This window comes from Excalfactoria chinensis, chromosome 1, assembly GCF_039878825.1.
Source record: "Excalfactoria chinensis isolate bCotChi1 chromosome 1, bCotChi1.hap2, whole genome shotgun sequence".
NCBI classification, from domain to species: Eukaryota; Metazoa; Chordata; class Aves; order Galliformes; family Phasianidae; genus Excalfactoria; species Excalfactoria chinensis.
The window spans coordinates 55876499-55903201 of record NC_092825.1 but is presented as its reverse complement, the minus strand read 5'-3'; the positions used below and the strand labels follow the sequence as shown (position 1 = coordinate 55903201).

Sequence of the window (26703 nt, the reverse complement as noted above, 5' to 3'; positions counted from 1 at the left end):
AGGATTGAATTAAAAAACAAACAGAAAATAAAAAAAAGGAGTTGTTTGAGCAAAAAGAAGTAAGGAAAATGTTACTTAATCTGCTGGAAAATACAATTATTATATTTGCTTAAAGATTTCCAGTCTCAATCTCTGCAAGTCAGAAAATATTGTGAACAATTAATATCTTCAGAGCTTTCTGACTTACAAACAGATCAGAAAGCTATTTTAATAGTCCTGTGAGCCACATCTGTTTTCAGAGCAACAAAATGGCATTATGGAATGTTAGAGGTTTTGAGGTATTTAGTAGTTTAATCTGTTAGGATGACTTCATGTTTTATTGACAAACGTTTTCTCTTTTACAAGAGAAAATGTCTCTTTTACAAGAGAATGTCACCCTGCAGCAGCAATCATCTGTTTAGATGTTACTTTAGAGACTTTTAGTGAGAATAAAATTAATACGTATTTTTAGTATCCATTTTAGTGTTTCACATTTGTATGACAGAACTGATTGCTTTGTTGTAATCTAAAAAGGATAACTTTTGTATTTGCCTAATGACTTTGAAACAATTCTGAAGCTGCTGGGTACTGTTGCTACTATTTACTAATAATTGGCACTATGTAATTTGAAAGATTATGGAAGTGTGTACTCTGAACATAGGTATACTGTAATTAGGGAGAAATTTTGTGTTCATTTGCTTTCCCCTCAAATTCTTCTTCTCACAGAAGTAGTATTTCTTACTTGCTTTCAAACTACAAGTCTGCTTTGTGATTTACAGGGTCCACAGCTTCGAGGGAGAATCTCTTCCCTTGGCTTTCTCTTTAGTCAGATTGTTCTGGTTCCAGCCAGCAGACCTTTTCCTTTTCGTTTACTCCTGTAAAAGTGGTCAGCTGTGTTTTTTGGATCAGTTCCCAAAATTCTAAACTTTAAAGGCCTGGAGTGCCAGCTCGTGTTGCAGGCTTTGTAGGCACAGTGGTATGCAAAGAGAATTTGAGTGACTGTTTTTTCCGCAGTGTCTAATACAAAGTTGTTTTCACTCAGAAGATGTTAAGTTGCATATTTGATGAAAATCTGTTTCATTAATCCCATGATGCTTCTTCACACTGTTAGTACTTTTGGCAATGTATTTGATGCATAATGCCTGAAGTGATCCTGTTACCTCCCCTGGCAGCTTCTCCAGTATTAGTGGCACTTCAAAAATAGTTTCATTATGCAAATTGCCATTATTTGTTGTGTTACATATATCCCAGAAATGTGTTCAGTTTGCTCACACTTGCAGGTCCCCTGCCCGTTTGCCTTAGTCTTCTCCATAAATGCTTAATAGCAACCTCACACACTATGCAAAAATATTATGTTTAGCAATTATGTAATTTCAAACTGCATGTTACCTAAATCTTTAGCCACTTATGCATGGGGAGCATTACATGCCAGATAGTTAGACTTTTGTTGATAAAGAGCTACAAGTAGACAAGCACCACACATCTTGTGCTGGTCTCTGCTGCTGCTTTGTTCTATTATACTTTATGCAACTGTAGGAGGAACTTTGTGAATGCTGAGCTTTGGTGAAGACAAAATATCCCTGAAAGTGAGTTTTTCTTTTGGTAGGTCGAAGAACCCTTGCTGTTATCACAAAGCTGGATCTCATGGATGCTGGCACTGATGCTATGGATGTGCTCATGGGAAGAGTGATTCCAGTAAAACTTGGCATCATTGGAGTAGTGAACAGGTCTGTCTGGGGACATCTACACTGTTTTTGAGACTTGACTTGTTTAACCATGAGTATGAATTTAAGAGTAAGGTGACCTGACATTGAAATAAACAAGCAACCAACAAACCTGTTGCTTACTTTTCAAATGACTCCGTTCTTCTTCCCATCAACCAACTGCTAATTTAGAAGAAATATCTTTATTCCTTTCTAGATGAACTGTGTTACTTCTTCCCACTATTGATTTTTTGATTTTTTTTTTTTTTTTTTAGCTTGAGGGATGTTTCTGATCAGCTGTTCACATTATTGCTAATTCAGCACTAATAGATGTTATGTTAGGGCCAAGCTAGTGCTAAAAGCATAGTACTGGCTGTGGTACTCGTTCACTCTTATCTTTTGCATCAGTCAGGTCTAATGTCATGTAGTGTAAATTTTTTTGCATAGTCTATGGCTGCTACCTGTACTGATTTACTCTCTGTGCTCTGTGCAACAGTAGACGAACCCCTTCTTTATCATCCAAGCAATAGGAGTAATTGTCTTTTTTGTTGTCTAAAGCAAAACTCACCTGTACAGATGTCCTGTCAGGCAAAAAAAAAAAGGAGTGAGAATTGTTTTTAGTTTGCATGTTAACTAGTGTGAAATTCTGTCTTTTATCTTCAGGAGTCAGCTGGATATTAACAATAAGAAGAGTGTAGCGGATTCTATTCGTGATGAATATGGTTTTCTTCAAAAGAAGTATCCCTCTCTAGCCAATCGAAATGGAACTAAGTATCTTGCTAGGACACTGAACAGGTATTACATTAAGAAAACACAAACAAATGTGTCTGCTTTTCAAGGTATGTTGAAATGTAGATTGCGTATGATGTACGAAATCATTTGTGTTTACCTTTCATTTTTACTTTGGTGCTGTACTGAGAAACGATAACTTCCTGAAGGGAGGTTGTGATGAGAAGGGGCTTGGCCTCTTCTCCCAGGCAACAAACAGGAGATGGTGGAGATGATAATGCTGAAATTCCTTCCCTCTCATGAAGGTCTGTTTTCTATTTTTAGGCTTCTAATGCATCATATCAGGGACTGCTTGCCAGAACTGAAAACCAGAATCAATGTTTTAGCTGCTCAGTACCAGTCTCTACTTAACAGCTATGGAGAACCCGTTGAGGACAAAAGTGCCACTTTATTGCAGCTTATTACCAAATTTGCCACAGAATATTGCAATACTATTGAAGGAACGGCAAAATACATAGAGACTTCTGAGCTGTGAGTACTAAATGGTTTTCTGGAATTTTGACTATGTGTTCAGATTGAGCCTGTCGCTCTTGCTGACTAACATTGGCGATAGTAGTACACTAGAGCATAATATAGTAAAATAAAAGTTTGAATATAAGTAATCATAAAAAAGTTCATAATGAGAGCTTTTTTTTCTACTTTACTAATTTCAGTTACTTTGTTCTTTCAGATGTGGTGGAGCCAGAATCTGTTACATCTTTCATGAGACCTTTGGACGAACCTTAGAATCTGTTGACCCTCTAGGTGGCCTTAACACAATTGATATTCTGACTGCCATTAGAAATGCTACTGTGAGTGTTACTCTGTATTTCTAAGTGTTGTTCCTGTATCTATTGGATTCAAAATAAGATTTCAACTAATTTGTGCTGCTTCGGGACTGTGAATTAACAGCAGCTGCATGAGTTTATGTGGATACGCTGAATCCTGCTTTTTGTTATTTCAAGAGAAAAATACAACATTCAGATTTGCAGCGTTACCAGCTATGGAATGAGTTTAAGGGAAGTGCTTGCTTGTTTCTGTTGTGAATAAGCTGAAATTAAGCTTAGACCCAACTTTAGCAACCCAGTGCAGTTTTTTATATGAGAAAGTGTGATGAAGGACTGACGGCACTTGTTTTGCATGAAGCATTGCTGTGTTAGATATGAAGACTCAGGTTAGGGAGATTTGCAGGTTAGGACACATTCAGATATTCTCATTTTCTATAATGGATGTGACTCTTTAATAGTTTCACGACAAAACCGATCATGTAAATACAAGTGTGGGAATTGATGTTGCTAAGAATTCACTGTAAATTTACTCTTAAATGTTGCAGTACAAGGAGTGTTCACTCCTTAGAACTTGACTGAACGAACAGTTTTTGTATTGAGTTCTGATTGGTGCAGGCAGATGAATATGTTTCTGCGGTCAGTAATTATTGAGACTTGGAATACATCAGATAATTGCTGTAATGAAATGTAGGCATGCTGTTGTCCTTGTACCACAGGGTTCAGTGGCTGATAAATTTTATTGGTTTGCAAAGTCAATGTCTAGGATAATTTAATTTATGACACAGGGACACTGCACCCAAGTGTATTTAACAGCAAACCCAGCTGTCATCTATTGCAAATTGTATGGCCCCTCAATAGTGGTACCTCTTCTGTCTGCTGAAAATTAGGAAGAGAACATTTTAGTCTTTCTTATAAATTTTATTTAAACTTGGATCCATAAACGTGAAGATAATTAGTCACAGTTATAAGATAAGGTAGAAATGCTCAAGATTTGACAGGGGTGCTGGTTAATCATTATTTAACAGTGAATTAGTCTTACAGGCATTTTCTGTATTTCTTTAGTCTGTAAGCCTTTTTTTATTTCAGTAGTCTTAGAACAGGTATTACTCTTACATTGGCAAGGCCTGTTCTGAATGTTCTGGGTGAGAAGCCCATGACCTGATTTATTATGGGCTTCACCAGAAACTCATGACTATAAATACCTTGTTTTAATATACAATTTCACAACTTTTACTGTCCTTTTTAACTAGGGTCCCCGTCCTGCCTTGTTTGTTCCTGAAGTTTCATTTGAATTGCTGGTTAAAAGGCAAATCAAACGTTTAGAAGAGCCCAGCCTTCGCTGTGTGGAGCTGGTTCATGAAGAAATGCAAAGAATTATACAGCATTGTAGCAATTACAGTACACAGGTAAAAATAATGTGTTTGAATTATGTACTTAATTATTAGGCATTTCCCATCCTTACTTCCCTCCCCTCCCCAGCCCCAAAAAACCCGAAGTCTTATCAGTAAATGTTTGTTTTTAGGAGTTGCTGAGGTTTCCCAAGTTACACGATGCTATAGTTGAAGTAGTAACCTGCCTTCTGCGTAGACGGCTTCCTGTCACAAATGAAATGGTAATTTTTCATGTTTTATAATCTTTCTGGAAAAAAAATACGTGTTTTCTGGACTTTTCCTTGATGCTTCTGTCTGCTTTGTAATATCTGGAACCCAGATATTTAAGAGAATCACAATTCATAATGGTGCACTATTTAATAGCTACATTGTTGTATATATTGTAATATATTAGAAGATAAATAAAAAACAAAGAATGATGATAGGGTTATGTTCCAGTTTTTCAAGAAGGTCAAGATAAAGTGTTGTTTTCACTTTTAATGCCTTTTAGCTAATGATAATTTCTGTCTTTGGGTAAACATGTTCTAATATATTGGTATCTTTTGTGTTTGCTTATTGGAGATAAAGATACTTAGTACAAATGTGTGTATATTTGATGTGAAAAGCAAACAGAAGTTGTTCTGTGTTCAAATAGCGAGATGTTTCTCACTGTGGCTTGCAACTGTATAGCTTACGCTCCTAAAATTGCTGAGTTTATTTCTTGCTGGAGAGCAGTTAGCTTAATAAAGCTAACAAGTTAAACTGATAAGTGTTTCAGAAAAAAGCTGAATTTCTGAGTGTATTGCAGTGACAGAATGAATTCCTTTCTTGTTTTCTTCAAGGTCAGAACTTCAGTGTCTTTGGAGCAGTAAGAACAGTCTTTGGCTAAGGACAGTTACAATGTATTGTAGTCTAGGCAGTTAGCCTAGCACTGTAGGTCAGTTTTCTTTGCTACCATTAGACTCACTGAATTTCTGTGAATGTCATTTCATTGCAGGTTCATAATTTAGTGGCTATTGAATTAGCCTATATCAATACAAAACATCCAGATTTTGCTGATGCCTGTGGCTTAATGAATAACAACATAGAGGTAAGAAAATACATCTTCATCAAAAATAAGTTCAATATGCTTTGCTGAAGGGTGGATAAGTTGAAGGATTTTCTATGATCGTGGGTTATATCTTGCTTAAATCTGTCTTTTTTTTTGACTCTTCAATTGAGAATCTAAATAACTAGTGAAAGAACAGACCTGCCAGATTTTCTGTGAAGCATAGTTGACTATTTTGAAGTACAGAGGTTTGAATGTGTTATAATATGGTGCACGCTTACTTTGTAATCAGTTGATTTGTTAGATTTATATTGCATATTATATTCAGAACCAGTGGTTGATATTTTACTGTAAACAGTTCTGCCTCTGCGTGTCTCTGAAAAATAAGATAGGCATCAGAGTAGTGGCTATTAAACCAAATTTTTGGAACAGAAACTTTAAAAAGATAGTTATACCCTTACAATTTCTGTAGCCTTTCTGTTTTGCACACTCAATTTTGACTGATAATCTCTGTTATCGTAATCCTATAGAAGCAGTTGCTGTACAAGTGGTATATGGAATTCTCAAAGTCCTATTTTCATTGCAGTATTTCCAGCCTGAGAGCTTGCTAATATTCTTGTTAATCCAACACATTGTTTTCATAGTAGCGTTCTTTTTCAAATGCTTATTTCTGCTTGTTAGTTTGAACCTTGTGCTTTCTATTATGTATTTTGTATTGACTGGTTATGCAATTGATTGAAGAGCATCTTGAGAGGTAAACTGTAGTTCAGGTACAATGTCTGCACAAACTGCTGTGAGTATGAGAATTAGGACTTTGTCAATTTGAACATATGAAATGATTGTTTTATTGTGTGTTACCTAAATTAGTTCTTTTTCCAGCATCTTCCTGAACAGGACATTGAACGATTTGAAGAAACAGCGCATGTAAAACATCTTATCTTTATTCAGTGGAGAATCGATTACTAATTTCAAGAAGAATCAGATTTTCATTTGTTCTGATCACTTCAAATTCTATTCTGTTGTAAAGTCAATGCTTCCTTTTGGGCTAATCGGAGTAAACTATGCTGGTTGTGAAATCAAATCCTTCTGAGTTATTTTGAAGATTTAATGCTTAATGAGGGTCGCAGGGAATCTATGCTGAACCAAACTGCTCAGCTTTGAACCTATCTTTTAAAGGCTATGGTCTTGATTATGAAGAGTGTTGCAAAAAGTTTTGCAAAAGCTTTTTATGTTGAAAGCTTACTTCTGAACAGATAATCGGTGTAGTTTCATCCAAAGAATTGAGGCTTTTATAGGACCAGTGTATAGTCATAAAGCACTAGATGAGATTAAAGTATCAGTGATTGTTCATCTTTAAAATTTGAAGTAGTCTGTAACATATGAATGTTGGATGTGTATTGAGACAGAGCGATGCATAATTGAAGTCTTGATGGATTATTTTTAAAGGAACAACGGCGTAACAGGTTAGCCCGGGAATTGCCTTCTTCTGTGCCACGAGACAAGGTGAGTAAATGTTGTTTATTTTGTTTGCTTGTTTTCAGTGTAATGCATTCCCCTTTGATCTAATCTAAATGCTGGAAGCTTTGATGCGCAGCCCTAGTAACACACTGGGAAGCTTCCAAGTATTGACTTTTTTCTTTTGATTTCCTGAGATGGAAGTAGAATGCTTTTTCTTCTTCCAAAGATGCAGCTTTTACGGGTTTTAAAACAGGGGTTTCTGAGGACTTACCTATAAATCTATATTAATATTACACACATTACTTGAATGTCATTTCAGATGAGGCTTTAAATATTTGCAGATAATAAAGATGAAGTCAGGACATGAATGCTTATATTTAGGGCTGTGACACTGATATCAAAAGATAAGGAACTGATATAAAATATTTACTATGCCAGCACAGTGACTTGTCTTTTAAAAGTCACTCTTAAGACTGTCATTTTAGTGCAGCCTTATTTTCTTTGGGAGAAGATAGAGGAGATAAAGTTGTTAGTTGATCATCATAATTTAGTTGTGTGCTACCACTGGAGCTTGGATACCAAGCTTCATGAAAATACTGCCTTGTGGAAATGAAAAGTTTGACAATCAGGATTTCAGTCAGTCATATATTTACTATTATGTGAAGTATTTCAAAGTTGAATTCACAGAATATGGTTTAATCATTATAAGTGTTAGTACAGCTCAGAGAAATCAATTCTTTAAATTCTTTAGCTTAAAAAGTATGATAAAGTCTCAGAGCAGACTTCAATATTTTACTGCCTCTAGTCTATAGAAGGCAGCTGATGTATTAACCAAGAATGTAACATAGTTGTCTAGAGATTGCTTTCAGTGCTGTTTGTTCTTCTTTTAGTTGACTTCATATTTAAATTATCAGTATAGAAGCTGAAATAAAATTTAAGGACAAGATAAACCAGAAGTCCCTTACCTGTCTTGAACTTGCTTTTTTCTCTGCTTATATTACTGTGTTGCTTGCAAATCCAAAATATTTTCTTTTCTGGATTAAAAAACCCAAACATAAATCTATATATTAGAAGCTAAAAGTGCATGAATTTGCCAGGTAGATCTGGTGGTCTTCAGTTGAATATTTTTTTTTCCCTCCCTGCATTTTGTTTTACCTTCTTTAGTCTACTAAAGCTCCAGGTGCATTGCCACCTGCTTCCCAGGAGACTGTTACTGCTGCTTCTGCTGAGGCTGATGGCAAGGTCTGTTTTGATTTTTCCTATAAGCACTGCATGCCAATTGATGTTGTGGTGCACTTCAGGTACTACAGGAAGCAGTCTGTCTTTAGTGCTCTGTCCCTAATAACAAGATGGGTGTCTACACCCATAACATTTCATGACGTTAGTATGCATAATGGTGGGTAAAGATGTGCAACTAGCTGGCAAAGCCACTGCTTTCTGTTTGAACTTTTGGTTGTAATATATTGTTGTCAATTGTTTGTTTGGTGCAACGGTACTGTAAACCAAGTTTTTCAGCATGGTCGTTAAACTGCATGTTTTTGATGTGTTGACAGTTAAAGAAGAACAGAAGATAAACTAAAAATGTGAGTTTCCTGCAGGGAATCCTTACAGGCTTTGTTAGAACTGAGCCCCCCTTGTTGTCTGACCTTAACTGTTCACTTCTGTGTGTGAAATGTATTCTGCAGTGGCTTTTTGCACTTCAGACCTGTTGTCATGTAAAATAACAGCTCAGTACTGTAAAGACTTCCTTGCTAATTGCTTTCACTGAAGTCACAGAAGATGGAGTGCCACAAGTTTGTGTAGTAGGAATAACTAAGGAGACTCAGCCTTTCTGCTTTACTGCCTATTTATGTTCTGCTTCTAGTGCAAAGCTGTCATTTCTGTCCTCGGCCAAGTGGTTAAAGTCAAAATCTAGTCAGCAGTAGAAATTTAACTATGGTTTTGGTCAAAGTTTTATTGGCTCTGATATGCTGCAAACAACTAACAAGAAATCAGGAGCTATAGAGGAGATAGTGTTGACTGCAGAAGTTGCAGGAAACTTCCAAATTTGGATTAATTTGTGTTCTTCAAAAGCTTGTTCTTTGTTAAGTGATGTATACTCTGCTGCTCTGTTTCTTATGAAAGAATGTAGCTTTCTGAAACTGCTTTGGAGATAAAGCATGCTCCACAGTAATACTGGATGGGAGAGGTATAAGGATTTTTCCACTTGAAATAGCTGTTTTAAAATCAGTAAGAGAGTAATGGAGTTTTCCTTATCAGTAGCTGTCTGATATTAATAGAGGTTCATTTGAATTTTTATAATGTATTTTGTATCACTCTGAACAGCAGTGCAATTTTATTAAGACTATTTATGCGCACATTTCACATTTCACAATGGGTTTCCATTGTACTCCATTTGCCATTCTCTCACTCTTTAGACCCAAGATCAACCTGTAGGGGTGGTTTAGTTGTAAACACAATAGATGGTCCTACCTCAGTCCCTCCTATTCCTAAAGGAAGACCTAAGTAGTAGCAGTCCAGAGCCTTAAATGACCAGCACTGAGATTAACCTATCATTTGGTTTTTTTACAGTATGTAGTAAATAGAACAGCTGCTAGGCTTATGGGAAGGTACAAAAATAGAATTAACGCTGTTCCACATCAAAATATATATTTTTTTCTTTTAATGCTGATCTAATGTGTATAATCTACTAATATTTTTGACCCATGTTTTCTGATGTGTAAGAGTTGGGTATTATGTCCTCTTCTCAGAAGAACAAAGTCAGTCTTTCTGTGGAATGGAAACTTTGCTTCCCAGACAGTGCTATCTTTGCTTCCAGAAGATGGAGATTTATCTTTTTTTCATTTGGTACCGAAAAACTTTCTCTAACACGAGGTCTGGCCACACAAATACATTTATAGGTTTGGTACCTGGAAATATAACCATGCGTATATTTCATTTACTTCATAAGCTGTTGTTGTAAAGAACTTGTGTTTCTATACAAAGACTTCAAATACACTGAGATCTTTCAAGACCTTGCAGTGAATTTTGAATCTAAAAATGTGTTTGCTGAATGATCCTGATGATGTAGGTTGTATTACTCTAAGGATATGCAGTAAAAGCCAATAGATTTAGGAAGACTGTATTTCAGGAATGATCTGTAAATGGTTAAGCTTGTTTACGCAGGGGATTTCATACCATTATTAGGAAGAGTACACGTGTAAAAAGCTTTCATTTTAGTGATATTTTACTCTCATCAATGGATTGAAAGTGTCCCTCTAATTGGTCTCCCAAAGGGAAAACAAAAGAGGGGGCTGAGAAGAGCAGAACATAGAAATCAAAATACACGTATGAAAAATCTTCTATTGAGTCTTTCTTACCTGTAGCTTACTAATAACAAATTTGGTTTTCTTTGTAGTGCTCAAGTTTTTAACTCTGATGTTTTTCTCTGATGTATTGTTTGTGCAGGCTGCTGCTGGAGCAGGAGATGTATCCCAGGAGTCTGGAACAGGCAACTGGAGAGGAATGCTGAAATCCTCAAAAGCAGAGGAGGTATCAGCAGAGGAAAAGTCAAAACCTGCTGCAGCTCTTCCTGCTAGTCCTCAAAAAGGACATGCAGTAAACCTATTAGATGTGGTGAGTGTCATGGAAAGACGCACACTTCTCTTCATAGCTAAGGCTCAGGAAATAAAACATATGAATTCTTTATGTTGTGACTTTGCTACTAATATATATCTTCATGAATAATGACTGCTATAGAAACAGGGAGCTCTGGCCCCTCTCTTCTCCCTTTGTTAACTATTCTAGTTTCAGTCCTCAATTTGGGATAATTGGTTTCCTTTCACAAATTAATATGGAAATGAAATCTCTATCTAGATCACTTCTAAAACAGAAGCAAATCTCAGCTCATCTCAGTTCAACTGCCTGTTCATTTTTGCTGAAGTTGGCATTTTTCATACTAGAGGAAAGTAATAATTTAAATTTAAGAATATTCATATTCTATTTTTATTATTTATTTTAAAGTCTTGACAGAACTTACTTCCTTTAGTGAGCTTTAAGAACTAAATTGGTTGGTGCCCTCTGACCTTTCAGTTTCAAAGAGCTGGATTTTGATGTCTCTAGGTCAACAGTAGAGTAGTGTTGCAAGACAGATTACGTGCATCAAATTATCAGACTAAAAGAGCAATAGTTTGTTTTGGTTTCCCCTTGTGTGAGTTTCATTTACCTATACAAATGAGTGGAATTTAACATGGTTTCTTTTCTTTTTTTTTACATAGCCTGTGCCTGTTGCACGCAAACTTTCTGCCCGTGAGCAGCGAGATTGTGAAGTGATTGAACGACTCATTAAATCTTATTTCCTTATTGTCAGAAAGAATATTCAGGACAGGTAAAACAAAACTACCTAGATGTGTTTAAGACATACAAATGTTGTGGTATCTCAAGCATCATTTATATAATCTTGCCTTTTTATAAATCACCCCTCACAGAATTAAGAAGGCTGAAGTAGTATGTAGGTTTTTTTCCTAACAGTTTTCTCTATTACATTGGTATATGAGGTTCAATTAGTTATTTAGGATGCTGCAATTCAGGTGGATGATTTTCAGTAAATAACTGGAGTAAACTCTGGGTGTTACATAGCAATGGGAGAACTTAGCTTTGCTATCCTTTTTGTTTCAAATAGGGACCTACTTCAGAAATATTTTAAGAAATATCTTTTGAAGATTGTACTCATGTCCATCACACATTGCACTTGCAAAGCTGATTCAGTCTCTTATTTGGAAGACTCAAAGCTGTGCAGGGATAGATTCTAGAGTATTGCTTTCAGTCTTAGCCAGATGACTCCCAAAATGTTTTGGACTTTTTAACTTCTTTTGGTAGAATTTGAAATGCTTGAAATGAGGATGTAAAGTGATTTATTTCACTATTAATAGGCCTGTGTATTCTCATCCTGATTTCCGAGAAATCACTCCACAACTGAGCAGTAAAGAACCTTAAAGCAGTGTAGCATAGGGGGGAAAATTCCCAATCAAAGGTGGAAGTATGATTCCAAAAGCTGAGATGTGTTGATGGATTTAGGTTCATCCTAGATCTACGTGGTCTAGGTTTGCACTCATTATGGAAAAAGAAGTGCATTCTTTTGAGCAAAACCTCTTGATCTGCTCAGGATAACAGTTTTGATTTGGATTTAGCACTGTGAGCACATGAGATCACATGGGATCACTGCCTAGTGAGTCAGAACTGACTGTATGTCAGCTCCCAGTCTACTCTAGTTGTAAAATATTACTTACAGAGTTGCATCAACAGAGTGGTTGTTTAAACTGATATTTTTTCTTTATCAGCTGGGAAGGATGATTGATATTTTCATTGTCAGCTGCTGCTATTCTGATGAAATAACCCAGTAATTTGCAGTAATGGGACTTTTGATCCTCCATTTATATCTTTAGATTCTGGTACTGTTCTACTATAGAGAATTTATTTCCACCTTTTCAGAAATGTATTCCTACACATACCTGAAGTCCCCAAGAAGATCCAGAACCAAGAAGGTTCCAGTAGTTTCAGTACTTGTATTTATTTTTTCCCAGGAATTTTAGCAGCATGGAAATCAGAGCTAAAACCACAGTTTCATTGCTGGGGCATTGTAGCCTAACATAGAACTGAAAAATGTTGCTTTACAGATTCTGTAGCCTTTTCCAGAAGGATTGTTCATGAATTGCATTGATTGCAGCTTGCTTCCATTCTAAACAACACATTTTGCACACTTCAAATCCATTTGCTGTTGCAAATTGCCCTTATACTGTCTTATTTTAGAGATTATACAGGCTGGTATTTGCACTGAGATCCCACTTTCAGTTGATTGGATAAGATTAGATGTATCCATTCTTTCCTTGACTCTTTCACATTCGCCCATGAAGGTTGATCCTAGGGTGACATAGCCTTTTAGTTACGCCTATCATAGTGGAGACTTGGTTTCTAGTCCTTAGTGGGGGAAAAAAAGTAATTTATTTTTCATGTACTTTTTACAATATATATATTTATGTCCTTTACAATACAGCCATCTCATGTGGAAGAAATTCATCTTTTAAATTGCACAAGATAATTTACTTCTCAGTGGTAGATTTCTGGTAGATTGAGCCAAGGTTCCGAGAAGCTGCTTGCTTACATTATGAATTCTTTGATCTAGGCCTGGTCTTATTATGTCCTGAAGAAACAATTTTTATGTGCTTGCAGTGTGCCAAAGGCAGTGATGCATTTTCTGGTGAACCATGTGAAAGACACTCTTCAGAGTGAGCTGGTGGGCCAGCTGTATAAATCCTTGCTGTTGGATGACCTTCTGACGGAATCTGAAGACATGGCACAGCGCAGAAAAGAGGCAGCTGACATGCTAAAGGTATTTAAATAAGAAAAAAAAGACAGAAAAAGATCAGGGCCTTGTGGGAATAGTTGATAAAGCTGAAACTGTGTAAATGCTAGATTTCGTTTCTTTTTGCTCTTATTTAACTTTCCTCTATTGTATTTAGTAGTTCTTCTCTGGGAAATTGATTACAGTCTTTGAACTATTCTTCCCATCTTCACGCATCCTGTGGGCCAATGGCTGGTGGATCTAGAGAGTTCCTTGTAGTATGAACAGAGGAAATACTGAGACCCAAGTTGTCATGACCACTGTGTACGTCTGTATCAATGAATTTGGGACATATTGGTGTTTAAAAAAACCTCTTCATTTCTTCATTATGTAGTTATGTCACTATCGATCTGCTACATCTGCAGCAGAAATGCTTCTTAGGATTGAACTATAGAGAAGAGAATGACTCTCGGGTAACAGTGCAGCTTCACTAATAAAGTAGCAAGAGGTGCTCCTCCCCTATGAACAGCAGTTCTTCAAACAGTGTATGTTTGAGAGATCAAATGCCCTGAGATACTGCTTATCCAAGATGCCCGTAGCAAGTTTAGTCTTTGCAACTGTATGATTAAAAAGTACTTGATAGAGGAGGGAAGGTGTCTTAAAACTGTAAGCTTCGTTGAACCAAACTCAACTCTGGATTTCTCCAGTTTGGAATAATACTTCAGTTTTAGTATCAGTTGGTATTCTCAGCTTAAACCAAAACAGTTTAAATCTCTGAAGTTTAGCAGGCTAGACTGTAGTGACTGCACCTAAATACAGAAGTAATATAATTGCAGTTTCCCCCTCTGTCTTATGGGGGATATTCAAAGCATTAAAATTGTGTATGGCAAAAAGATCTGCTCTTCTTGAGAATTTATATATATACACACATGAAAGAAACGTTAAGATAAGCATGTTACTGGGAACACTTGAGCATGCTCAGAACAATGGCAGTGAGTTCTTTTTGCTTATAACTAGAAATGCAGTTTTAAAATAACTCAATTCTCATCTCTCTGGAGAGACCATTTAGTTATACCTTTGCTAAAGTCTTAGCGCTATCTTCTGTTTTGGAGTAGTTCTCCCTTGCGCGATCTTTTCCAGATGCAAGGTTCCATAGTTGTTTATCAGTGTCCTTGAGGGTTATTACCACTAATGAAAATGACTGGCTTCGATTTTAAATACTAGCATCACGCTTTCTGACTGCCATCCTTGCTTCCTTGAGAAATCTTTTCAGAAATACCAATTAACTTTGGTGGTTTTGTTTCTCTGTGCACAGGCCTTGCAGCGAGCCAGTCAAATCATTGCAGAGATTCGGGAGACACATCTTTGGTGAAGACTGTACCAGCCATGCTATTTATATGCATTGGAGGTTACACTGACTTCAAATTTGCTAGGCATGGTATACGGAGTAGAATTTTTATTTATGAACTCTTATCTGTGTACTGCAACTGTGTAAATCTGCTCATGTAAAGACAGTTGGTTTGATTTGCAAACAGAAAAATATGCTGTATTTTGCAAAATAAGTCATATTTAATCCACATAATAAATGGCTCTAAATGTTTCCATACCAGCTTCCTGGTGCAAATTAAAGCAGACCAAGTCTACTGTCTCAGTGACAGGCTCATTTGAACTTGGGGAAAAACACTGAAGTTCCAGTGCCTGACTTGCTAAAAAGGTTGCCTGTGGTTAAGATGGACAGTGTAGTCTTGTGGCATAGTTTTAAGCTGCTTTTGCAATAGAAGTTTAAATACTGTGAAGAGAAGAGAGCACCAAGTTATATTCTTTCATGACTATATTGCATGCACTGTGACAGATGGAGGTGTCAATTTTATAGCACAGTAGAGATGTCTACCGTATTGCTACATGTGTGTCCCCATTTCTTTCCAAATGTTAAAAACTGCAGACAAAATTCTCAACTTCATTTAATGGAGTATATCGTGTTGGATGAATCAGCCTGGAGCTTGTGAACAAGTAACGGCCTACTGACAAGTAGGTGCCAAGTTGTTGATGTGCACTGGAGCTTGCATAAAAATGTTGGGGTTTACAATCAGGTACAAGAACACCTTCCCCTTTCTCCCCCTTGGGACCAAGCCCATGGACCATCCAATACTAAATTTGTTCTGGCACAACTGAAAGAAAAATAAATAAAAATGGATTTCAAAACTGTTACGGGATAACAAGTGTTTCTTTCAAAAAACAGATGAAGTTGGCCAGGGAGAAGGGGATCCCCACAACTTAATACGGAGCTTTGGAAGATAGGACAGTATGAAAGAAAGCCTGTGAGATTGGAATATTTATACTAGAGATCACAGTTACTTTTAAGGAAAATGGTACTGTAAGTAGTTTTTTCTTACTTTTTTGTTTGAGGACAATCACATTAGGAAACATTAAGTTGGAAATTGAGTTATTTTCTTCTGATTGTAATTCATGCAGTCAAACACTGTTCACAGTAACCTTTAAAGGGTAAGAGTTTTAATTTTTATGAATAAAAGAATGACTTAAATTCCAGCCAGCACACTTGCATGTACTTTTCAAACAGATCTACTTTTTTGTATAAAGTAAAAAAAAACAAACGTGTACTATGGTGTTGCTGGTATTTTATCTTTCACACAACCTGCATGTGAAAAATGAGACACAGCTTTTAGTATGTTGGGCCAGTACCGTGAGGTTTTTGTTTCCCTATTCAGTTCCTCTCTCATTTCATCAATTAACAGAAGCTGAATTCTTGTTGTAAGCTGCTAAAGGTTAAAAATTGAACTGTTAAGGTCTCAGTTTCCGACAGGATCTGTTATAAAAATATATTCTTTCACATAATAATTTCGAGTTTGGCACCGCTGTAAACACAAGGAGTTTTTGTCTCACGTGCAATTGTTGTTATTTTATGCGTTATCTGAAGTAATTCACACAGGACACAGAAATGTAATCTGTATTTTTTTTTTAACAGCCTAAAAAGTCATGACGTTTATGTTACGTATAATGAATATAAAGGAAGTAATTGTAACTTCTCACTTCTTATTCAGGGATGGTAGTTCTCAGATGTAAGAAATATGATTGTAATGAAGTGCAAGCCACTTCTCAATTGAATTTTAGCTGACAGTGAAAGCTCGTAGGAATTTGGTCAAAAGCATTACCTTTGTAGTTGGAATTCCCCACCATCTCCTTCCCTTGTACTTCCAGCATCTAAGAAATGTCTTCAACAAAGAGTTGTCCCTAAGTTGAATGGCTACCTATGTTTTAACTCCCAAATGTCAATCAGCAGTCTGTTGTCAAGGGTTATTCTGAATTACAAAGTGTTCAATTGCTACGTAAAGCAGATGAGTTCTATTTATTTAAGAACGTCTTGCAAGCGATAACTGGCTCTGTAATGTCATGTGAAGTCTCCAATGTGTTCATCTGTTGTTTTTGGGTTTTTTGTTATTTTTTTTTTAATGTTATGATTTTTTTTTTCCTTTACAAATATTTTTAATTTGGTAATGTTTGAGTGCCAATGAACTTGTCATCCTCAATGCCAATCTTGAAAATTCCATGCTGTAACAGCCCTGTTATTAAATAAACGGATACTATACAAAATGAGTTATCCCAGAAATAAAACTTTGAACTCACATTTAGTTTGGGTGGCAGGACCGTATGCCCTTACAAGTTTGGAGGATAGCTAAGAATACTTATACAGCCTTAAGTTTGCACTTGCCCTCCTGCAATACATCATTTTTAGTTCTTATAACAGTTGCTGCAGTTGTGTAAGTAATAGGGTTGACAGGCAGCTGGTGGGCATTAATGGTTTTCAAACAGTGGATCGACTGAAACAGAACTTAGTAAGTAAGTGCTATTGTTGCTACCACCATTAGAAGAAATACTGGGCAAACTGGTAAGAAGCCTCACGAAGTTAGACTGATTACATCTCTTATAGTCAACCTTATTTAATTTAAACCTGAAACATTTCTGTCATCAGTGATCAACTTTCAGCTTAGCTTAGTTAAAAAGACGACTCCTAGCCAGTGAAACAATCACAGAGAGAACAACTTCCATAGCCAAGTTTAGGCTAGTAAATGTTTGTTTGACATTAATATTTGACCTGTGTGTGGTAGTACTGTAAATAAAACACAGTATCTGTGTGAAATGTTTGTCAATAAATTTTGTGAGTTTTTTAGTAGTTTCAAACTTCACTCGGTGGGTAAAGGGGAGTGAGTGTCTGTCTGCTTCAAACTGTATGCCGAAGTAAAATGTAACAAAACTGAAGTGGAACTCATCTTTAAGCTCTGTGGTATGGAGGACTAGCTCTGAGAGACGCTAAATTGAACATACTGCAAACTCAGGCCCCTGCTTTATGGAATTGCAGCAGGGGAAAGAAAACAGTCCGCTGTTTCCATTTCTAAACTGCATTGAATTATTTTGAGTTTCTTTTTCACCTTCAGTGAATTCCTTCAGCTATGCATGCAGACAACTAACCAGCATTTTCTGCAGATACCAAAGTTCTCAAACACATCTGTTTTTGTAACTCGTTGCCAGTTGAACTGCTTTTGGAGGTGAGAGAATTAGATAATTCTTTGAAGTTTAAAAATAAATAAATAGACCAACTATATATTACGTCCAAACAGCTGCATCTTTTAAACTGCTGACGCTGTTTTTATGTTCAGATAGTTTCTTCTTTATTTGCTGCAAGTCCTCTCACCTTCTACCTTGTTAACACCTTTACAAATTTAAGCGCTTCTTGAAAGCAGCCACCACTTACTGCTGCCTGCCACAATATTCAGGTCCTTTGGTCTGTGTTGGCTCCTGCTACTGAACTATTACTACTGTAACACTCGGGTGCAACACCCTGTCCAGGCTGTCTGTGAAATGCAGTGGTTGCATCCAGCCACCTCTTGGAAAGAATTAGGGAAGGGTTTGGATTGCTAGGAGCTGGTTAGAAAGAAGCATAGAATTAAACTCTTGGAGTTGATGGATCTCATTATAAACCCTGTATACAATGAATTTAACTTTTTCAATTTTGTATTTGTAAAAACAAATAAAATCCTTTTCATACTCGATGAAAGTGGGTGCCAATGCTTTAAAAAATAAATTGAAATTTGAGGATATATGAGGATCTGTGGATACAAAAGGGAAAAAGGCAGGAGAAGATAAGTATGAAAAATTACTTACTCTATTCTAAGGAGCTTTATCCGTAAACAGAAAGCAGCTGTTAACTCTGATCTGTGTTTAGGTGGAGGTTAATATGGGTGTGCACTGGTATATTTTGTTCTCAGCTGCATGTCTTTTTGTATTGTTGTAATTGTCTTGCCAGTTAAGGAACGAGGTAAAAGCAAACTTTTTGAAACTGCTTCTCTCCCCACTTTTTCTATCCTTTTCCCATCAGAACTCTGATTTTTTTTATCTTCATATGGTTAGGATAGCTCTGATCATTACTGCAGCATAAGGCAGAACTGCAAGAAACATAAACTGGTCCTGAGAACTGACAGGATATGTAAGTTTTTTCTTTTCAAAGTATAAATAACTCATGTCCTTTTTTGTTGCTGTTTATAGGGCTATAGAATATACACAATACTGTTACTGTTGTACATTACAGATAGTAAAATAATAATACATAGGATGTGGATATCTCATTAAGTGAGATCTTAGACTGAAAATAACACTATCAACTCCGTGTAGTGAAGCACTACCAAGTTACAGTTTAATCTGAAAGATAAACCCTAGTGTATTAGCAGTAAGTCACTACAACTTGTTATTTACTGAAATCTTGATTGACAATGCAGGTAAAGCCACCACCAAGCTGATAAAGTAAGACCAAAAAACACCACTTCCCCCTACGCCCCCCCTAAAAAAGAGATAACAGAATATAGGGGTCCTTGAAAAGTGTTAGGATTTCTTGTACTTACTTCCCAACTCTTACCTAATAGATAGGTTTGAAGCAGCTGAAATACCATGACTTATTCCAACAGCATGAGATGATGATTAAACACCATTATCTAGACAGCTGAGTTTAGGGTCTCTCTCCTTGCTGCTGCTACGACTGTGAAACTATAAGATGTACAGTTTCACAGACTAGGAAAGCATTTCCCTCCAGCAAGGATTAACCTAATCCTTGCAAACTACACTGCAGTCAGTGCCCAAAGCAATCACTTCATAAATTCAAGAGGATTTCACACTCGTTTACAATAGGAAAGGAAGGAAAGGTCCCTCCAGAGACAAACAAAAACACCAAAAAAACCCCAACCCACTAAAGTTTGAGCCAGTCTGCTATGTGACTGTAATTAGCAGACATCTAACCAGTTGCATGTTATTCTATTTTAGTATCAACTTTTACTGCTAATATTTTTGGTAGCTATGTGTAGCTTTGTACTGTTTAGGTGACAGGATTGTGAATAATGTAGGACCAACATTCCATAAGCAACACCACCACAGGAAGGGAAAAGTCTGAAGGTAGCAAGGCACTGTAGAGGTTATAGGTGTGTAAGCAGTAGCAATGTCTAGCAGCAAAAGTGTTTTTCTCAGAACAATAAAACACCACTGCCTTTAAATGTGATGTTGTTCTACCTATTCCCCGAAGTACTTTTCACCTTTGTGCTGGCCTTACAAGGGAACTGGGAAGCTGTGATCCCAGATGTTAGCAAGGCCATAAGCACTAGGATGATTTTCTGTTCTGTAATGAAAAGATGCTGCTTCTGCATGTTGCCCTATTTGAAGCGCTGGATTTTAATTGCAAAAATACCTGCCTATCTCCCCTCCCATATCAAGAAGTGAATCTGCTCTGTATTACCACATTAAAGCTGCAAAGCTCATATGCAATATGCTCCCGTATGTAACCAGTAAGAAGCTTACATATCAGAACTTACTGAAGTGTTTCACTTATTTATTGTGAATCTTCTGAAGCTTGCTTTAAACCAAACCTGTTAAGAAAAAAAAAAAAATACAAAAAACTTGGTAGTAGGTTGTTTGTTCTTACCCACTTATCCTGATTTGCTATGTCAAAAGTCAACAGCAGCATTCATCCTCAGTTAGAAGGACGGGTTTCAAGTATCTCTTCGCTCATCTTGCTGTGAATTATTCTGTAGCATATCTGGTGAACGTTGCCCCTCCCACCTACAACACAATAGTTGGAAGAGTTTCTATCTTGGCTCCTTGAAATGGATCTTTTCATCTTCCTGTGCATATTCTTTTGAATGGTGCTTGAAAAGTCTCTTCATTGGTATAACTTCTGAAAGTTGCATGTGATGGGAGTTCCAGTTCAGTACTTCAGTGGTACCTGTTTCCAAGGCAATTCCAAACACTCCTTTTTGGTGTTTTAGATCTGTATCTTGTTTCTTAATGGAGAGCGCATGTCACATGTAACTGTACTCTTCACAGGTAACAGCTGATACTGACAGCCTCTGCATTAACTTTAAAAGAAGTAAGTTAAGAAAAAGCCCAGCTGTAACAAAGTATGATACATAACTTTAGTGGAGTTAAAAAAAAATCCAGTGTAGGTACAACTGCCATAATATAGTGTGCAGCTTTTCCCTCTATACCCGATTTGTGGCCTACATGAAATGTGATCTACTGTGAAGGAATGAGACGTACAGCAGATGGGGAAAAAAATCTGGTATGGATTTCTATTACTTTCTGGTTCAGTGATTCACTTCCAGAGCTAAAACATGGCATCATACATGTTTAGAATGTCAGCTGCCTTTATTTGAACCCTGTTGATGTATTCTGAAAACTGAAACTATGCTATTAGGCAGTTTGTGAGCTGCATAGTAATGCACAGTATACAAACGTCTTCAATTACATTCTTCAAGCAACAGAGTTGAAGTGGTATCTATCTCATTTTAGAAAGATATTCTTCTTTGTCACAATTGCAGCCATTTTATGATGTAGTAGTTTTTCTTTCCAATCCTAAGCAATGATACTCCATTCTTGAGAATATGCTGTCCAAGAATAAGAACAGTCTCAGGATTGGTTACGCGAATCCCATTTACTGAAACTCCACCATTTGTAATTTTCTGGTACCTTAAAAAACAAAACAAAACAAAAATAATGAGTAATTGCCAGAGGAAAATATCTGTTGCTGGTGAAAGATCAGTTAAGAGCTATTTCAGATGTTTCTTTTGGTTTAATTCATAACTGAATAAATGTGAAGTCTCATGCACACCCGCTTCTCCTCAGAGGGATAAGGGAACATGATCTGTTGCTGTCTCTTCCTCAGCTGTGTATTTTAGAGCTGTGGCACACGACATTGCATTATCCTACACTTTCCCTTGAAAACACAATGAGGCCTTCCATCTCAGCCTGGTCTGGTGGTTGGCAACCATGCATATAGCAGGGGGGTTGAAACTAGGTGATCATTATGGTCCTTTTCAACCCAGGCCATTCTCTGATTCTATGGTATGTAGGTAACTAACACGTTACTATCTGTTTTGGTTATTCTGACCTTTTGTTAAAGTGAGCACACTACTTCCACCCATTTAAGTGAGGTACTACTGAAGAGTGGGGCTGACAACATACCCACTATGTCCCTGTGGAATGGCATTTGCTTTGCGACACAGGTCAAGCAGAGTCATTCCAGGTTCAAGTATCAATTCAGCAGAAGGAGCCTGTCTAAAAAGTTCCTGTAACTCCTGGTCGGACATAGCTTCCAGTGCCTCCACACTGCTGTGGTAAAGGGCTTTGGTGCACCTGTGAGAACAAAAATCATTCAGAATCAGTTCTAGTCTCACCTTTGGACAAAGCATAGTTCAACTGAAAAGATTCCCCTCCCCAGTTTCTTCTGATGCTCTGCACAGTAAAGTAGTTAGGAGCTACCCTTCCCACTCTTGAGTTTTTGTGGGGTTGTTTTGGCTCTCTTGCAATTTTAATACAGTTTGCATAACTCTTACATCTAGAGCACTGCTATTTATTTCTCTTAATAGCTAAAACTCAGCTAATCTCATTAAAACAGTCCCTGAAAAGCTATACATAACTAAACTACCATTGGATATATCCCAAAGAGAACTGCTCAACAAATCGAACTTCACCTCTTAGCAGATTCCAGCCCTTCTCTGCCATGAACAAGTTTCGTTACTTCTGCAGCAAGTCGCTTCTGAGGGCCCCATTTTTCGGGTTCTCTGGCATGCATTTCCATGATGTGGTCAATCTCCTCAAGAGGAAGAAAGGTGAAGAGTTTCAGGTATCTGTGAGAAGGGGAAAAAAATAATCTTTTGTCTATAAAACCATTATTGCAGATTTCCTTCCTTGTCATTCAAACTTCATTCACTGCACTAAGATGATGTGTGGATGCAGAACCTCTGTATAAGAATTAAGCAAAGTTATGGGAGATGTTTGTACTGCAGTTACACTATTAAAGCTTAGCCTGGGGTGCTGATTACTTCTCGCTTTGAGAAGGCTCAAGCAATTAGCAGTCTGACCAGGTATGTGAACTTTGCTGGTTCTGTCTTGTTCCTCTGCCTTTGTTTTTACTTTCGACAATGACTTAAAATTGAATTCTGAGAACCCCTGCCTTGTAGATAAACTTACATTGTCTGCCAATGTAAACAGTGATTTAAAACAGCCTTGTTTTCCTCTCCTTTTTAACTGTGCTACTGCTGCAGTGTAACTGACCACCACGTGTCTTTATGTAGACCAGCAGTGTCCCAGAGACTATGCAAAATGATCCACTATGTGGTAAAGATACATATGAACGTATTGGGAGTACGCACTTAAAAAGTTTTTTTGTTCTGATTTTAAAACTAATAGGAATACATGGCCAACAAGTTTTGGAGACTGCTGATCAGATAGTCAGTAAACACAAATATCAATGTCCCAATGACTTCCGCACACCACACCATTTTAATCTGGTTAAGGATAAACAGTTATTCATGTGATGCAGTTATAGATGCTGAACCTTGTAACAACTAACCTACAATCAGAATGAAGCATTTCCAGGTACTTCATAGTAGTTGAAAACTTCAGGTGTTTAACATCAATATCTATCAAGTTGCAGTTGGTTATTACAGGAGAGATTCTGTCTGATATCATGATGTTTCAGGACTGAAATTAACATGCATCGTAAGAAATGCATTCACCCCAAGGGCAGAAACAGAAGTGCCACACTTTACTCCTTTGGTCATACCTGAACTAATTTATGGTGCACGCAGCAGAGGAAAACAGGTTCTGCTATCTTACATACCTATGCCGCAGCCACATGTGTTTAACTAGCATACAGTTATAATTAATGCCTACATCTGCATGGGAACTGTTGGAAGTGATGCTATCTGCTTGCCTTACACATACCCGCATGCAACAGTTACAGAGAACCATTAGGATGTGGTTTCACAAACAAAGCCAAGAAGACAAATGAAGAAAAACTACTTACTTCTCAACTATGTCATCCTGTTGCCTAACAAAAAACTGATACAGCTCAAATGGAGAAGTCTTATCTCTGTTTAGCCAAACTGCGTTGCCAGCAGTCTTTCCCAGTTTATCTCCAGTAGTACTGGTAATAAGAGGCACAGTAATTCCAAACACATCTGTTCCTGTCATCCTGCGAGGATTAGAGAAGATGAAAAATCACATTTTGGACATCTTTAAGGAAACTCAGGCGTCCTGTAAGATACTATCCCTTATTATTGGACTTAGTTTTTAAAGTTCTTTGTGCTATTGAATTTAAGTATGTAAAAGAGCTTTGGGAGCAGCAGCACTAGCAAGTTAATGTGACCTGTACCTTCTGTCTTCTGCCCTGAATAGTAACTGATGCTGCCTGTGGGTTAGGATACCTACGGTGCTTCTTTCTGTTCTGAGCGTCTTGTGATAGTCAAGCACAAACACAAGGCCAAACTGCATCACCTAACCCCAGCAGTGCCTACATATCTCTGAATTATGCCGGACTGGCACCTATTGAGGGGACGATCACCTCCCCGCACACTCTGGCTGCGCTATTTCTGATCCAAGCCAGGATACCGCCGGCCCTACCGCCCACCCCGCAGATCCCCGATCACGGCCACTTCCCACCGCAGCCCCGCGCCCCGTCCTCACGTACTTGGTGACGAGCTCATATCCGGACATGATGTTGCCCATCTGGTCGGCGCCGCCCAGCTGCACGCGGCAGCCGTGGTGCCGGTGGAGGTGCAAGAAGTCGTACGCCTGCAGCGCGGGGTACAGGAACTCGGCCAGGCTCATACCCTCGGCGCTGCGCAGCCGCGCCTGGCAGGCCTGTCGGCTCAGCAGCGTGCCCATGCGGAGGCGTCCGCCGGCGCCGCACAGGAAGTCGAGCAGCGGTTCGCGGCCCAGCCACCACGCGTTGTCCAGCAGCTCGGCCCGGCCCAGGGGCCGCCCCGCGCCCGCCGCCCAGAACAGCGCTCGGTGGTTCTCCAGCAGCCGCCCCAGCCCCTCGCGCAGCCCCCGAGCGTGGGCCCGCACCGTCTCGGCCTCCAGGGGCTCCCGTGCGCGCTCGCGGCCGCTGGGGTCGCCCAGCCGCGCCGTCGCGCCGCCCACCACGGCCAGGACGGTGTGTCCAGCGCGCTGGAAGTGCAGCAGCGCCATGACGGCCGGCAGGTGCCCGACGTGCAGCGAGTCCGCCGTCGGGTCGAAGCCGCAGTAGACGGCGACGGGCGGGCGGCCCGGCTCCAGCAACGCTTCCAGCTGCTCGTCCGCGCCCTGCGCCGGGAACACCTCCTGGAAGAGGCCGCGCTCGCACTGCTCCGCCAGCAGCCCCTTGGCTCCGCGGACCCGCTGCGGCCGCTCGTGGACGTGCCGCGTTCCGGCCGGCCGGGCCCGCCGCAGGGCGCCCCACAAACCCACCGCTCGGCAGCAGCACCGCGACAGCGTGGGCGCCGCCATCTTGGAGCGGCGGGGAGGAGCCGAGGGCGGGCCCAGCGCGGAGGGGCGCCGCCTTACTGCCCAGAACAGCCGTGCGGCCAGGATGGGATGTCAGCGGCCGGCTTGGGGGCGTTGTGTTTCCCACGGTAATGAAGAAAAAGAGCACAGAAATAAGGATGCGTTGACTCATCCTTGTTTTTTTCCCCCTAACATGTCATCCCCAAGGGCCAGGATTTCAGATGTTTTCAGTCTAATGTGCTGTTATTCAGCATGCCCCAGACAGAATGGAGACTTGAGAAGAAAGGAATTTTATGCGGTTCAACAAGAGCGGCCATAGAGTCCTATGCCTGAGGAGAAATAACTGCGTGCATCAATGCAGATTAGGGGCCGACCTGCTGGGAAGAGCTCTGTAGAGAAGGACCTGCATGTCCTGGTGGACTGCAGGTTGGCCACGAGCCCACAATGTGGCCTTGTGGCCCAGAAGGCCAATGGTAGCCTGGGGTGCATTAAAAAGAGCACAGCCAGCAGGTCAAGGGAGGTGGTCCCTCTACTCTGCCCTGGTGAGGTCACATCTGGAGTACTGTGCCCAGTTCTGGACTCCTCCGTTAAAAAAAAGACGGTGATAATCTAGAGGGAGCACAATGGAGGGCCACAAGGATGATTGGATGATTCAGATGGGGTCAAGCGGATGGGGTGAGGCTCTTTTCAGTGGTGTGTGGTGACAAGATCAAGAGGCAATGGGCAAAAACAGAAACACGGGAAGTTCCATGTGAACAGGAGAAAATACTTCTTTACTGTGAGGATGACAGCATTGGAACAGGAGAGAGACTGTGGAGTCTTTTTCTCTGGAGACATTCAAGATGCTTTGTTGCATAACCTACTGTAGGGAGCCTGCTTTAGTGTGGGTAGGACTTGATGATCTCCAGAGGTCCCTTCCACCCACAACAGTTCAGCATCCTTGAATGTATTCTACCTGCCTGTTAACTTCTTTGTTCTTTCCCATTTCATTCTTGAAATAAATCAGTTCTGTTGATACAGCAGCACAAAGAGAGCAGCTTATGCAAGTCACGTGGCACTTCATGGGACATCAAACAAGAACAACATGCTTGTTTTTTTCTATCACTTTCCAGAACTGTCCACTGCTCCTTTTACTTCATGCTCCGTTTTAGAAGAGTATGTAATACACACTGAGATAACATTGGAAATCCTGGTTAGTATGTCTTGATGTTGTCAGGGAGCACTGTAGTAGTAGGAAGTTAGTAGTTGAATGCCGTCAACAACAAGACTGGGTATAAGAAATTATATTCACCCTTTTGATGATTTTGTGAGATATACGTAGCAAGTAAGTGAAAATTTCCTGAGGGTAATGAGGCTGATATTAGGCAGTACAGACAGCTGATACACAGTCTTTTGCCATATCTCTGTCAGTCACAAAAAGCTGTGAGTTACCAAAGTTAATAAGCCA

The 26703-nt window shown here is 39.0% G+C and overlaps 2 protein-coding genes across 5 annotated transcripts in view; one reads left to right on the top strand and one right to left on the bottom strand.

The window, feature by feature from the left end:
• DNM1L (dynamin 1 like) overlaps positions 1-18498 on the top strand; it is a 37719-nt gene extending 19221 nt beyond the window's left edge. For 2 of the 4 annotated variants that reach the window (XM_072359758.1, XM_072359730.1), the window contains 13 exons: positions 1586-1706; positions 2346-2477; positions 2736-2942; positions 3142-3262; positions 4489-4644; positions 4761-4850; positions 5606-5698; positions 7103-7159; positions 8279-8356; positions 10562-10729; positions 11371-11480; positions 13322-13481; positions 14749-18497. In XM_072359758.1, the coding sequence (XP_072215859.1) occupies positions 1586-1706; positions 2346-2477; positions 2736-2942; positions 3142-3262; positions 4489-4644; positions 4761-4850; positions 5606-5698; positions 7103-7159; positions 8279-8356; positions 10562-10729; positions 11371-11480; positions 13322-13481; positions 14749-14805 (1550 nt within the window). In that variant the 3' untranslated portion in view covers positions 14806-18497. Of the gene's footprint in view, positions 1-1585; positions 1707-2345; positions 2478-2735; positions 2943-3141; positions 3263-4488; positions 4645-4760; positions 4851-5605; positions 5699-7102; positions 7160-8278; positions 8357-10561; positions 10730-11370; positions 11481-13321; positions 13482-14748 lie in introns of all 4 variants that reach the window. The other 2 variants (XM_072359739.1, XM_072359749.1) reach the window with 2 other exon arrangements.
• Positions 18499-20292: 1794 nt separating this feature from the next.
• YARS2 (tyrosyl-tRNA synthetase 2) lies at positions 20293-25278 on the bottom strand. Its single transcript, XM_072359718.1, has 5 exons — positions 24460-25278; positions 23797-23964; positions 22460-22615; positions 21951-22121; positions 20293-21455 (listed from the first exon to the last, which is right to left on the bottom strand). Exons 1-5 carry the CDS (start codon positions 25257-25259, stop codon positions 21296-21298), a joined length of 1455 nt encoding a protein of 484 aa, XP_072215819.1. The 5' UTR covers positions 25260-25278; the 3' UTR covers positions 20293-21295.
• Positions 25279-26703: the final 1425 nt, after the last annotated feature.

Coding starts and splice junctions, on each gene's coding strand:
- YARS2 (XM_072359718.1), bottom strand. CDS start 25,259: ATGGCGGCGCCCACGCTGTCGCGGTGCTGCTGCCGAGCGGTGGGTTTG. Junction 23,965..24,459: donor GGATATGAGCTCGTCACCAA/GTACGTGAGGAC, acceptor TAATCCTCGCAG/GATGACAGGAACAGATGTGT. Junction 22,122..22,459: donor GGGCTGGAATCTGCTAAGAG/GTGAAGTTCGAT, acceptor TTGTTCTCACAG/GTGCACCAAAGCCCTTTACC.